Source organism: Mytilus edulis, chromosome 1 (genome assembly GCF_963676685.1).
Source record: "Mytilus edulis chromosome 1, xbMytEdul2.2, whole genome shotgun sequence".
NCBI lineage: Eukaryota > Metazoa > Mollusca > Bivalvia > Mytilida > Mytilidae > Mytilus > Mytilus edulis.
This window is the reverse complement of record NC_092344.1, coordinates 9,727,350-9,742,637: the sequence shown is the minus strand read 5'-3', so window position 1 is coordinate 9,742,637 and position 15,288 is coordinate 9,727,350. Positions and strand designations below refer to the sequence as shown.

At 31.0% G+C, this 15,288-nt stretch overlaps 1 protein-coding gene across 2 annotated transcripts; it reads left to right on the top strand.

Annotated features, from left to right (window-relative positions):
- Positions 1-7,409: 7,409 nt before the first annotated feature.
- On the top strand, positions 7,410-13,449 carry LOC139523522 (uncharacterized). Of its 2 annotated transcripts, none has more exons than XM_071317604.1 (6): positions 7,410-7,538; positions 7,934-8,003; positions 9,362-9,496; positions 10,245-10,295; positions 12,125-12,256; positions 12,852-13,449. In XM_071317604.1, the coding sequence occupies exons 1-6, from the start codon at positions 7,447-7,449 to the stop codon at positions 12,975-12,977; spliced, it is 606 nt and encodes a 201-aa protein (XP_071173705.1). In that variant the 5' UTR covers positions 7,410-7,446; the 3' UTR covers positions 12,978-13,449. The 2 variants fall into 2 exon arrangements, with proteins under 2 accessions (XP_071173705.1, XP_071173696.1); XM_071317595.1 differs by having other exon boundaries at positions 12,125-12,260; positions 12,856-13,449.
- The last annotated feature ends 1,839 nt before the right edge of the window (positions 13,450-15,288 follow it).

The following is a 15,288-nucleotide window of genomic DNA, read 5'->3' as shown; positions in this document are numbered from 1 at the left end:
CTATTCAGAAATGAATTTGAATATGTATCATGACCGTTTACTTTTTTTGCTATTTTTAGAAACCTAAGGCCACTAGTAATTTTAGGTCTTTTATGGTGCAGTGAATACAAAATTTAAAAACATTCTCAAAAATTCATTTTCATCTGTATGTAAAATTATTTCATATTTTTCTACACCTGATTCATCCCTCAGTTTGGGAAAGTATGTTCAGTTGATACTGTATTTTTTGTCCAATCACACTGTTTAGATACATTTACCTAAGTAGGGTACACAAAAGAGCAACCTAAATTCTGGAATGCAAATACAACCGTGCCACCTTAACCAAGACATAACAAACTTGAAACCAGTCATGACACCTATGATGCATAGACTTCTTACTTTGGAACATATTGCAATAAAGAATACTAGTCTGCACTCATTTCTTATAAAAAAAAAATGAAACATTGCATCCCTACCCCATCTAGCAGATTTTCACTTTTTTTTCATTTTACCAATTTTTCTTAAGAAGTGAACAAAACCCAAATATATGATGTTTCAAATCAACACAGAAGGAAAACATGGTGATTTAGGAGGAATTATTGGATTGCCAACTCTGTTTATGGTTAATCTGAGTAAAAGAAACAGTTTAATCACCAAATCATGAAAACTGATATTAAAGTCCATTCCACATTTTACAGCATGCCTTACATTACTTTAAACATTTTCAGATTATGAGGGCAATACAACAAGAGTCTTTAGATTGCAGTTAACTATTATTCCGTGACCTGTTTGACAATACATGTACTAGAATACATCTCTAAGTTGACTGTTTGTCTATTTCTCATGTATGCATTAAGTTAAATTATGTCCCCTTACATAATCAATTTGCATTTATTGTGCTTTTCACTGTCAGAAAATCTTAACAACTAATGGTATTTGCATGGAAAATGAATAAACCATTTAATCTTGCTGATATAGCATCATAAATACATTCTTTGTCAAAAATAATGTCTATTCAATGTACAGAAACCCCTATTTCTATCTCTATTTCATACCAATATGAGAGCTAAATGAATAAGTAAGGACCCCTTAACCACTTACTGGTTCCCCAAAAGCTCCTGCTGGTGTCATGTAACATCAGTACTCTAATTAAACCTTAAGAAAGCTAGTATAGCTGTACTTATGTTGAAAAAAATAAGAAATTATGCAATTTATTTATTTCGGTGAAAATAATAGTACAATGTATGAACATGCAACCGTAGAATGTCGCGTCTCAAATTTCAGTGGTTGCACATGTGTCAGGCACTGCGAAAAGTTAAAGCGAGCATTTATAATTAAAAATGTATTGCAAGTTACATAAAAATAATGAAGTTCTACTTTCTATGAAAATTTTTACATTATTACCTACAGATCAGGCAAAATTTGCTGAATCAGCAATTTTTACTCTCAGGGGTGGAATTTAAGGCTTGTTTTATCATAGTTGCCCTTAATCAACTTTTTATTGATAAACTTACAAATTGCATAGGTAAAAAAAGTTCCTTCATTGATTTAGTGTAAAAATATATATCCCCCTTAAGGTGGCACGGTAGTATTTCCTGGCCCATAGGGATAATGATAGCCTTTTTAGAATTTTCACCACTTTCGAAAACTGCAAAAAAATCTACATTCACACTTAACTGAAGTACTTTCATTTTACTATTCAGAAATGAATTTGAATATGTATCATGACCGTTTACTTTTTTTGCTATTTTTAGAAACCTAAGGCCACTAGTAATTTTAGGTCTTTTATGGTGCAGTGAATACAAAATTTTAAAAAATTCTCAAAAATTCATTTTCATCTGTATGTAAAATTATTTCATATTTTTCTACACCTGATTCATCCCTCAGTTTGGGAAAGTATGTTCAGTTGATACTGTATTTTTTGTCCAATCACACTGTTTAGATACATTTACCTAAGTAGGGTACACAAAAGAGAAACCTAAATTCTGGAATGCAAATACTACCGTGCCACCTTCACAATGTTCCATTCAATTCAAATTGACTGAAAAGAAACGTGTATTCATTTCTTTTAAATTTCATTTTGAAAGACAGTTTTACTTCGGAGTTCCCGTTTGTTTATGCGGAAGGTCTCATATCACCTTTAGTCAATACGATTTTCTCGTTCAAGTCTATTGTCACTTTCTCTTGCTTACCCGTCTGAAGTAATTTCCGACATTATATTTTACAAATTTCATGTCACACAGAAAGCATTTAAACTCTTGGTTTTCAATATTTATTTGTTTATGCGGAAGGTCCCATATCACCATTAGTCAATACGATTTTCTCGTTCAAGTCTATTGTCACTTTCTCTTGCTTACCCGTCTGAAGTAATTTCCGACATTATATTTTACAAATTTCATGTCACACAGAAAGCATTTAAACTCTTGGTTTTCAATATTTATTTTTACTGAATATAAATTATTTGTTTTTAATAGCACTAGTACTTTCATTTTTAAATTCTATTTATAGACCATATCGCTGAAAGAAAGCCCTGTAAAGAAAGATTTATGCTGGAGGATTTATGTTTATATTTATATGAGAAAATGGTTGTAAAACAGTTATAACAGGAATACCAAATTAAAAAAGTATTAGTATTAACCTCTTTTTTAATTTTTGTTTCGAGGATTGAATACGTCCAAGCCGTTTTCACTCACGTTGACAGTGGTTTGGGGAAAATGATTTCTTTGAATGCAAATGACTGAATATAAGTCTGTGACAAAGTTTGCTTTGGAATTTCAATAAATAAAACGACAATATATAGTGTAAGCTTTAATTTGTTATTTTGGGAGTTTATGTGTGTAATGCATGTACGTGTTTATGATATTGTTATCAATATACTATATTTCGTTTTTACGTCCGATTTTTTATGTCTCTGATCTTTGCCGATTATCGGCGTATTGTAAGTTCATGTATGGACAGTTACCCCAAGGTATAAACAAAATAGTTCCGAGATCCATTATTTGTACTTTAAACAGTTTTGTAGAAACATATATTAATTTATATGCAAGCTTTAAGTTGGTCAGCTATTAGTAAACCCAACTCAGTCGCTCTACGGCCATCACGACATGCCAAGTTTCTTTCATTTTCATGGGAGGAAAGCACGGTTTAACTGTTACAATATATTTCATTTTACATTATTCAATTTTAGCTATATTTTTGATGAGATGCATTCAATACTCTTCCACCAAATTGACCATTATTCCGACGAAACGGAATATATTCCGACATTTTTAAAATATTTTTTATAGTGTACGGGAGAAATATCCCATAGCAACAAACGCCTATTATCCCGTTTTCCGCTAGAGGCGTTCATTTACGTACCTCTCACCTTAACGCTTCAGTGAATAGTAACATTGTGTTTCAAAATGGATTTGAATTATTTAAGATTTTTTCTTTATTTCTTATTATGTTGACCTCCCCTCAAACATTGGGTCTCATGTTTTAGAATCAACAGGGTTATAAATTTGTACCCCGATACTTTAATAATGTATCAATTTAATTTTATCCTTATTTCTAACCGCAGATTCATATATTTGAATCATGACGAGAAGATAGTGTATACCTAAACTGTCCATTTGATCTATGCACATCGCAGATTCATATGTTTGAATAATGACGGGAAGATATTGTAAACCTAAACTGGCCATTCGATCTATGCACATCGCAGATTCATATGTTTGTGCCATGACGGGCAGATATTGTATACCTAAACTGGCCATTTGATCTATGCACATCGCAGATTCATATGTTTGTGTTATGACGAAAAGATATTGTATACCTAAAACGGCCATTTGATCTATGCACATTTATATTTTAGGCTGTTCTTGTACATACGTAATCAATTGCAACATTCTGAATATTGCGATCTGGAACCAGTCAATACTCAAATGAATTAAGGAACAAGTCGACAAAAAGTGGAATACAGTTAGTTTCCAAGGTAAAAGTCTTACTCCAAACGTAACAAATATGTTGTCAATCAAGAAATTCAGTCAGTTTCAAATAAACAAATTGTTTTAATCAGATTGATTTTTATTTTACAAAGTACGATGTTTTCTTCCCTAAGGCATGGTACTCGTAGGCATAAATCGTGCTTTTAAAAACAAAAACTCAATCTGATTAAAAATAATAATTCTAACATTGACTTGATTTCTTGATTGACCACACATTTTTTATGTATGGAGGACGTGTTTTCAAAACACACTTTGAAAACTAACTGTATAAAATTATGAATCAAATGATTTTCCAATACAACGCTTCTTTTGAGAGTTTAATTATATCTGAAAAAAGATTTGAATTAACATTTTTAAGAACATACGTTTATTTCTTCTATTTCTTCTATTTCTTATTATGTTGCCCTTCTTTCGACCAGTTGGACTATTATTTCAGAATGAGCATGTTTATTAATTTGTATACCAATACTTAAATTATGAAGCAATTCATTTTTATCCTTATTTCTATCACCATGACGTAGAAGATATCGTAAATCAAAACTGGCCTTTCAGATAAATACATTTATATTTTAGGGTGTTCTTGTAACAATTCATTCATTCATTCATTTATTGAACCATAGGTTGGGCATTTTTTTCACAAGGAATAGCGAAGGTTAAAATATGATTATAAATGTCTAATTCATTGCTAAATGAAAACAAATCTACGGCTGCTACGGGTTATCTTTGATTATTGTAGGACAAATACAGCAACTTAATCAGAACGTACTATGCTATTTTGCTGTTTCGTTTTATTAAAAACGTTAGATATTTTAACATATTATCTAATTCAATAATAAGTTTAAAAAAAAACTCACACTCTTTTACCCACAACATGTTCTTTTTATCAAATGTTATCACATTCTGAGTCGAACAAGAAGATTGATATTGGCCGGTGTTTACATGATACACCGAATGCATATATATAAGTATGCCTGCGAGTCCTTGGTCATTTTGGGCCTTTTATACAATGTAGCTGACTAAGCAGTTTTTGATTTCTCATTGTCGAATATATACCGTACCGTTTGACGTCACTTTGTATTGTTGTCAAAGACGAGCACATCATTCCGCGAAATTTTCGCTTAAAAAAAATGAACATCGAATAATAGCTAAAATTGGCTGAGTTTTTTTTCTATAGATATGTCATCTACGAATACATACTGGAAAAGAGAGTTAAATGAAGGTGTTAATTTGTTTACATTTTTCTACGAAATTTCTGTATGAAGTCAGACTCATATTATGTTGGTACCCGGTACTACGTTCTATGTATTAGCTGATAGTTATATTGATATGTGTAGTATACTGAATATCATTATCGGTAACCAATCTAGCCTCTTAGAATTAAGGAACAATTCGGCAGAAAGCGGAATACCGTTGGTTCCCATGCGAATACAGAGTGTGTTTTGAAATCACGTCCTCCATACGTAAAAAATATGTGGTCAATCAAGAAATCAAGTCAGTTTCAGAATTATTATTTTTAATCAGATTGAGTTTTTGTTTTTAAAGCACGATTTATGCCTACGAGTACCATGCCTTAGGGAAGAAAACATCGTACTGTGTAAAATAAAAATCAATCCGATTAAAACAATTTGTTTATTTGAAACTGACTGAATTTCTTGATTGACAACATATTTGTTACGTTTGGAGTAAGAATTTTCCCATGGAAACTAACCACTTTTGTCGACTTGTTCCTTAATTCATTTGAGTCCTGACTGGTCCCAGATCGCAATATTCAGAATGTTGCAATTGATTACGTATGTACAAGAACAGCCTAAAATATAAATGTGCATAGATCAAATGGCCAGTTTAGGTATACAATATCTTCTCGTCATGACACAAACATATGAATCTGCGATGTGCATAGATCGAATGGCCAGTAAAGGTATACACTATTTTCTCGTCATGAAGCAAACATATGTTTCTACGGTTAGAAATAAGGATAAAATTAAATTGATACATTATTAAAGTATCGGAGTACAAATTGATAACCATGTTGATTATAAAACATGAGACCCAAAGTTTGAGAGGAGGGCAACATAATAAGAAATTAAGAAAAAATCTTAAATAATTCAATCGATTTTGAAACATAATTTTTCTATCAACTGAAGCGTTAAATTAACACATCATTTGGTTTATAATTTTTTAAAGGTATCGTTAAAGACGCGTTGTGTGTGATGAATTTTCACTTTCAGTAGTCAAGCATTAATCTCAATGTGAAGAAAAAGGATTAACTGTATTTGTATTGCGAAATGATGATTATTCATAAGTTTGCGGTTAAAATGGGTATCTACCTAAACCATTTGTTCATTTGTTCCTCCCATTTAATAAATTTTATTGTAAAGATGATATGAAAGGTAGTAAATCCTTTTCGAAGAATCGAACCAGGAACAAAACTTTATTGCGACATGTCTTCAAATAGTGTTTGTTAACTTTTGTGAACTACAACATTTTTTGACAATGCCAAAGATCTTTTGAATGAATGTAGCAGACGACAAGTTCCCGCTATATTTAAATACAGGTTTCAAACAAAGGTTTGTACTGTTAATGTCTTGACATACGTACGACTCGCTGAAGTAGCGCATTGTTTTTCAGCCTTATAGAATCGCAAATGATCAGTTTAGTTTGTTCATAAAATTAGAAAAAAAGACATACAAATATTTGTTTAGTATTTTAAAAAGAGTAAAGACAACTATCAATTTGCCAAATCCTCAAATATTGCTTCCTAAATGCAGAAAATCTTCATTTGACTTTAATTAAAATGTACTTACTTTATATAATTAGCGAAACTACGAGGACATTTTTGAAGCACAATATATAATATTATAAGTTGCATTATTGTGTAAAAATAGAAGAATAATGCATAAGTATCCTATTTGCTGAATTTATTTGATCAAATTTAGCTTCTCTTATTTTAATAGTTTTTGTTCATTTCATTAAAACAAAGCAGTATAACGTTTTAACTTTATAATTGAGAATTAAGTTTCTGATCTTGGCATATCAACATGACCGCTCTAACACGGAGCAGTTAAGACAAAAAATGGCGCCACATGTTTAGGTATTTTTATCAAATATCTTATATATTAATTTTGGTTACATGTTGTCCGATTTCTTTTGTAATAGAGTTATTGCATTGTTTTTTTATTATCAATTAGTTATAACTTCATAGTGATAGGGTAACATGATTAAGTCAAAGTGCATTCGGAATTAAGGCAACTGACCTTGGAAAAGGGTTTAACGAAATTGTATCGGCTAAAACTTAAGCAACTTGTTTTCACTTATAAAGAACAAAACATTCTATTAGCTGGAAAAAGCGAATAAACTCTACCTTAGTATATCAAAAGTATTTGCGATTGGTGTAAAGTAAGTTAAACAATATAATTTGAAGTGTCCTTGTGTAAACTGAACAGAGTTTATCAAATCCTTATTCAAAAATTGTTGTACTATGCTTTTAAACGCTCGTTTCATCTTTAACATAGTTTCTCAAATTTACAGGTCATTTAAACCACAAATAAGAACAGCTGTTAATTCAAAATTGTAAGTTTGTAATTATTTTCACTTTTTTTTTTATTTAAGTACATTTATTTATTGATATATATTGTTTATAATTCGATAACATATGTATCTACACATCAACTAAGTATGTTAACAAATACATTATTTAGTCAAAAGCAATCAATCCTACATTAAAGTACAAAGATTATTTGTAAATTCTATATATACTAAAGGTTCAATTGGCTGAACTTCAATGCAATATGTGCATTTGTAGATCGAATTAAAACATATTTTGTAAGATACATCACAATAATGGCCAGCAATAGATATGTCAAAAGTCGTAATGAATTGTTAAGCGTTCTGTAGGTGAATTACGTTTAGAAAATATTGATAAGCATGACAGGTTTTATTATTTCATGATCAAATGTCTTTTGTAGTGAGAAAATGTATAAAGGGATAGTTTTATCGTTCATTTTGTTGAGTGCCAGTATGTTTGAAGCATCGAAGGTAATGAGTTTTTAGTATTGTAGTTGAATGTTATGTAAAAGTACTAGCAATAACCATGATAACATAAACAAACTTGTTGGTAATATTCTATACAAAGCACAAAAGGTCGTCATTCTCCTCGAAAGTTAACCAAACCTTTAAACAGACGTTTTCATATGGATATAGTGACGATACTTTGTCAGGTCATTTAAGCTGACATTTATTTTGGAATTAACATTGATTCACTCATAGTATTTTTTCATAAGAAACAAATACATTTGTCGCTATGTTAAGAAATTTTCTTTTATCTTACTGACTGATAATTTCTTTTCGCACCACAGTATAGTTATATGAACAATTATAGCTAGAAACTAAGTGAGCACGTTTCGATGTCAATAAAATCATCATCTTTAACACAGGCAATATAGCGATACCGTAGCGGCTCAATCGAGATAAAAACAGCTCGTTAAAATGATTAACGATAATACATAACCATCAGTTGTTGGCAGATTCGAGTTATAATACTCTGATACATTCTACGATTTCATAACCTATTTTCATATGATGAATACATATCATACAATTATTTTTATAGAGGTCTGGAGCTGGCATGTCAGTAACAGGTAGTAGTCCTTTGTTAATTTATGTATCATTGTCCTTTGTTTTGTTTCTTCTGTTTCCTGTCCTGACATCAGATTTCTTTTAAACTGAGTTTTTATGTGTAGATTGCTTTGTGTTTGTTTATTTTACATTGGCGTCAGGTGTAGGAGAGGGTTGCAACCTAGCAGAATACGTTTAACCCCGCCGTATATTTGCGCCTGTCCCAATTCAGGAGCCTCTTGATTTTGTTTGTCTTGTATGTTCTTTTTTTATATTTTACTTCATTAATATTATTCAAAGTTAGTTTGACTTCAAATGTCACTTAACTTGAGTATGTTTTTGCTAAAGCTGCATCCGCTATGTCGAAGATCCAGTGATGGCCTTGGCCTGTTTATATTTTTTGGTCGGATGGTTGTCTCTTTGACACATTCTTAATTTTCATTTCAAATTTCATATATATGAATTCTTGTGTGTACAAAAAAGGGCAAATCACAGAAAAACTGAACTCCGAAGAAAATTAAAACTGATTTGAGAGAATGAACATTCACATGGTCATCTTTTATTGTTACGTTTAAATCAATTATAGAACGTAAACTGTCATCAATCGATTTAAGACTTTTGAACACCGGTATACTACTTTTGCCTTCATATTGATGCAAAATTAAAGATAGATTATGCATGTCAAAACACATGTAAGACACATTCATGTATATGTTTGAATACGAATGAAACTCTGTGAAAAATTGAACAGTAACTAATTAAGATGTAGTTTTAAACAGGTATCAGAAAACGTATTGAAAGACAATAAAGGTGGGGAATATGACGTCATTGATGTTCAAATTGGGAATACAGATATTGCAATAATCAAGAAAGATGGTGTTATACTGGCAGACGAAATTACCAGTAAAAACAAAGTAAGATAACAATTTATGTATCAATTATATTTTGTTTTATATATTTTCAAGAAAGAAAATCAATTTAAATAGGACCGAACGTGAAATGATATGTATAAATTATTGCCCATTTTTTCAGATTTTATTAAAACAAACAAAACTGTCGGTAAGGGGCAGAGCTGCAGATTCAATCTTCTGTCTATCTGTTGAGTTTTTTTCTGCAGAATTGCTGCACGTACAATCGACTGTTCTATTCGAATATGTCTATATTTTAAAATCTACAAATAAATCGAGGCCCCGTACTGTCAAGTTAGTGAAAACACGCATACGAGATGCAAAATATCCGGAATTATGCATCTTTAGTAAAATTTTAAAGTTCATAGAACCAGATGTATACAATTGAATTATACCAATTTGTTTAACTGTTATATCTTCTCTTATAAAAAGTTTAATTTCTTTCGTTTAATTCCAACGGGTTATCTTACACATTGTGAATATTACAGCTATTCTCGTACCTTAACTTATATGTAATATAAAACTAAGCATACACATGCAAATGATTATATTCTCAAGACTCAGTCTTCATTTCAATTTTATGAACAAACATACGTGAACACTGTAGCTACATATACTTAAAACAATTATCTATGTGTCAACAAAACTGAGTCTTTTAGACGACATGGCTTATAATCTTCTTTCATTGATGTAATAATGTTAAAATGGTCACTTATATCAAGCATTCTTATTCATTTTCCTTTGGTTGTTTTAGGAGTATTCAATCATCAAGTACAATGGAACCTGCAATGTTCAGTTTTATGAGGTAAATGCAAATAAATGTTAACAAATGTTTTCAAGGGAAATGAAACTGACCAAACAAGGATTCACATAATTAAATCCCTTTAAAACTTTGCATGACAATTCTCTAATGATTCAATTGTGACATTTATGTTATTGGTTTGCAACCAGAGTTTTTGTTATAAATAATTTATATATAAGAAGATGTTGTATGAGTGCAGATGAGACATCTCTTCATCCAAAGCACCGATTCTCGTCTAATGGAAAATCATTATTTAAAATTTCAAATTACATGGCTTTCCATGCACTGTAAAATGCTAACCATGAATGGCCGAACATTATTGTAGCTAAATTTATGCAAGTGAAAGCTTTGAACTGCTCTATAGAAGTGTGAGATCCTCAAGGCAATTTCAAAGGGAAAAGAACCAAAATAAAATCATAAGTACAGTTGTTTGTCAATTTTTTATGAAATAATCATAAGAATAGAAGTATACAACTATACAATCATTTAAAATTAGGATTTTAACATTGAAATGATAATGAGGCTAGGGTTCATTATCATTATGATATATTTCTATTATGAATTACAATATACGTTGAATATCATTATCATTATGATATATTTCTATTATGAATTACAATATACGTTGAACCACAAACGTCAAAATCAATTAATCACGTAGTGGTATTAACTGTTTTTGGATTCTTATAAATTCTATATATAACTTTTTGACTAGTTTAAATCTCGGTCTATTTCTTAAATTTATTCTTACATACTTTTGATTTTTTAACCCTGTATGCTAACATTCCCATGAAAATTTTAAAATTGTTTGTACGCACATTGAACGACAAATTTATGTGACGTATAAAATTTTCTGACGTCAGACACTCAATAAATGTGTTCGTAGATAGTAGATGTTTTTGTGATCTGTTAAATTGTTCCTTTTAAAATTGTTAAACGATGATGACTGATGTACCCATATTTTGACTATTATATTTATTGTGTCTGTTTATTTAACGCATCAATGTAAAAATATCGGAAATTGATGAGACTGTCATTACAAAAGTGAGAGGGTTAGCGCTATAGAACCAGGTTTAATCCACCATTTTCTACATTTGAAAATGCCTGTACCAAGTCAGGAATATGACAGTTCTTGTCCATTCGTTTTTGATGCGTTTTGTTATTTGATTTTGCCATGTGATTATGGACTTTCCCAATTGATCTTCCTCTAAGTTCAGTATTTTTGTGATTTTACTTTTTACATAGTCTTTTGTGGGGTTCGTGTTGCTTATTCGTTAGTTTTCTACATGTGTTGTTTCGAGTGTTCTATTGTTTGACTATTTGTCTTTTTTCATTTTTAGCCAGACGTTGTCTGTTTATTTTCAATTTATGAGTTTGACTGTCTCTCTGGTATATTTCGTCCTTGTCTTACAGGCCCTCCGTTACTAAAGAAATAAATTGAAAAGGAGGCAAAGGTGTCGGTTACTACATTTAGTATTTACACTAAATTGACACGAGACCTTAAAATCAATGACTGTTGATAAAAAACACAAGCATCTGGATTGGAAACTATCGTAAATTAAAATTCATTTAAAATACTAAAGGATTGCTTTGGTGTCAATATTCAGAGTTTGTAGAAATGTCTTGCTTTTCACAACCATATATTGAAAACTGTTATTGACTATGAATAAAGAAAATAGTACTTACGCAAGCATGCATAATTCTAGACTATCTAAACTCTACAAATTTAGTTTTCAAAAATAACTTAGTTATCTTAGAAATTCTTGTTTCATATTATGTGAGACGATACTAAATATATATCATTAACTTTGATAATTGAATTGTCTGCACAGGACCCTTCAGATTCCAAATCATGCCATGAAGCTTTTGAAGATGACGAAAACATCCCGAATGACACCAAAGCAGAAATCAAAGAAGAGTGTGGAGATTTAGATATTGCTTATGTTAAGGCTGTTCATTGTAACAAAGGTATGCTTTTTTAGTTTCAATTTAATCGATAACTTTATGGAAGAGTTTCCCAAGAAATGAAGTTGTTGAATATTCTCCTTAGATGCATAAAATATTTACAACAAATGTGTGGCAAACAACAAACAACTCCTCAATCGTGCAGTCCCGCAAAAAAAGTTAAAATAAAACAAATACAAGACTCGTTTAGGTTCTTCGGACTTGAAGTTTTTAGATACAATATATCAGCAAAAGCTTAATACAAATTGACTATAAAAAAGTATAACAAAAACAACTCCTTGGTAAACCCAAATAGGGGAGCTACAAATCAAACTTTATACTTTATCAACCAAAAACACCAATTGAAAACAACTGTCTTTTCCGAAGTTGGTACAGGTATTTCCGCAGAATTTGATAGGTTAACCTGTTTATAAAGCTAGCTAAACTTCTCACTTGTATAACGGTTGTTAATAGTTCGATTATATTGATGAAATTCAGTGAGCCTGGTCTGGTGGCTAGTAAAACCTAGCACTTTACTGCAATGTTAAATATACTTCTAGATTGACAATATTACAGGAATGATCAGTATCTATTTAAGCCATTTTTCTTATACTTGCAGAACACGGCATCCAAAAAAGAGCATGTTATTATTATTACTACATTGGTCGATGTTGCAGAAGGAGATGGTGGAACAAATACAGCTGTTATATCTGTTGGTACAGAACCATTAGATGCTATTGATTTCATACTTTATTTCTTTTATATCATCGCAACTTTTCTTTCTTTAATTTTTACATCAAGATATTTTAGACACTTCTGTATGGTATATTTTGCAATAGATATGAAAGTGTGTTTGTCAGTGCGTTTCTCATGGCCTTCAGTGTAAGTTAGATAAGAAAAGTTTTTAGATTTGATTTGCGTTTGTTTAAAATGAATAAGTTTTTGTTCTCAAATTTTATAGCAAGTTTAAAACATACTCAGGACAAGTGCAATAACAAAAATACCGAACTCCGAGGAATATTCAAAACAGAAGTGATAAATCAAATGATGTAAAAATGATTGATAAAATTTGGTGTTATATCAATCGAAAAGTTTCATTTGTATGGCGCATTAAACCTGGTTTTATAGCTAGCTGAACCTCTCATTTCTAAGACGAATGTTTAATTCAAACTGTAATTGTTACCATTAACAAATAAATACTTAACACTGATAATATTATGGTCATTTTTATTTGACAAATATAACGGGTTAGAAGGAGTACTCAAACTTGCAGAAAATGGAAAATCTTTTTTTTTGGCAAATTTCACGATAAACTTACTGTTTGATAGATTCTAGAACTGTATAAAGTACAAAAAGGTCAGATCAGAGTATACCCCACCCAAAAAACTTGACATTTTGAGCTCTCAAAAATCAGACATAAGTGTTGTTTTTTTGTTGTTGATTTTCATGTGAATTACAACGTATTAAATTCATCAATGATGTAACTCAAGACAATTTATATGACGAATAGTTATCAAAGGTACCAGGATTATAATTTAGTACGCCAGACGCGTATATCAAAATATCTATAAAGCCAAACAAGTACAAAGTTGAAGCATTAAGGATTCAAAGTTCCAAAAAGTTGTGCCAAATACGGTAAGGTAATTTATGCCTGGGATAAGAACATCCTTAGTTTTTCGAAAAATTCAAAGTTTTGTTAACAGGAAATTTATAAAAATGATCACATTATTGATATTCATGTCAACACCGAAGTGTTGACTACTGGGCTGGCGATACCCTCGAGGGCGAAACGTCCACCAGCAGTGGCATCGACCCAGTGGTGTAAATAGTTATCAAAGGTACCAGGATTATAATTTAGTACGCCAGACGCACGTTTCGTCTACATAAGACTCATCAGTGACGCTCATATAAAAATATTTATAAAGCCAAACAAGTACAAAGTTGAAGAGCATTAAGGATTCAAAGTTCCAAAAAGTTGTGCCAAATACGGCTAAGGTAATCTATGCCTGTGATAAAAACATCCTTAGTTTTTTTCGAAAAATTCAAAGTTTTGTTAACAGGAAATTTATAAAAATGAAAACTGGCATATTATCTCATGTTGGCATCTGATTTTACTCACACATGTTTATACATTGCACCTTTTATGCTCAAACTCCTAAACCAAGTTGACAATGACCACTTCATTGACCAAAAAAACTAGGTGGTATGATTGACAATGAAACAACTATCCACCATAGTATAAATGACGTTAATGTAAGGAATACCATAGGTCCCCGTATAGCCGTCAATGATGAAGAACACTTCTATCGTATGTTCAATGTTAACTGACCCTCACTTGACAAAATATGAAACAGTCAACTAGCATTTAGTTAGTACTCTCAAATGATTCAGATCTGTATTACTTCAGTACTTGTCTTTTTTGTTGTTGTTAAGGATGCAAATTTACTTGACAGTTAATAGAAAAACAAGACAGCAATCATTTAATGGCCGGGTTAAAAGTGATTGAGAGCTTCCAATCACCTCACTATCATGGGACAGTAAAGAACACACATTTACTGCAACCTCCTATAAAGCCAATTACAGCTTACCGATACATCATGTTCTCAAAGCTAGCCTTTTGGCATGCCATTTAATCAGGTTCAACCTTTCATTTGTTTTTTTTATTAGAATATCCTGTACAAGTTAGGAAAATGTCCATTGTTATATTATAGTTCGTTTCTGTGTGTGTTACATTTAAATGTTGTTTTTCTGCTGTTGTGTTGTAGTTCTCCTCAAATATTTGATGTGTTTCCCTCAGTTATAGTTTGTAACCCAGATTTCTTTTTTTTTCTCAATTTATGAATTTCGAACAGCGGTATACTACTTTTGCCTTTATTTGTATCAATCAGCGAACACTACTTTTTTTTTACTCGTGTAATTCTTTAACATTATACACCACCATTTTGCAATTTACCATATAATTCTTCTAATTACACCAGACAAAAAAGATCAAGACAAAACATACAGCCATAAACAGGGCTGAAATTACAATAAAATTCAAACCAGAGGCATG

Coding starts and splice junctions, on each gene's coding strand:
- LOC139523522 (XM_071317604.1), top strand. CDS start 7,447: ATGCTTTTAAACGCTCGTTTCATCTTTAACATAGTTTCTCAAATTTAC. Junction 7,539..7,933: donor ACAGCTGTTAATTCAAAATT/GTAAGTTTGTAA, acceptor TGTCTTTTGTAG/TGAGAAAATGTATAAAGGGA. Junction 12,257..12,851: donor TTAAGGCTGTTCATTGTAAC/AAAGGTATGCTT, acceptor TTTCTTATACTT/GCAGAACACGGCATCCAAAA.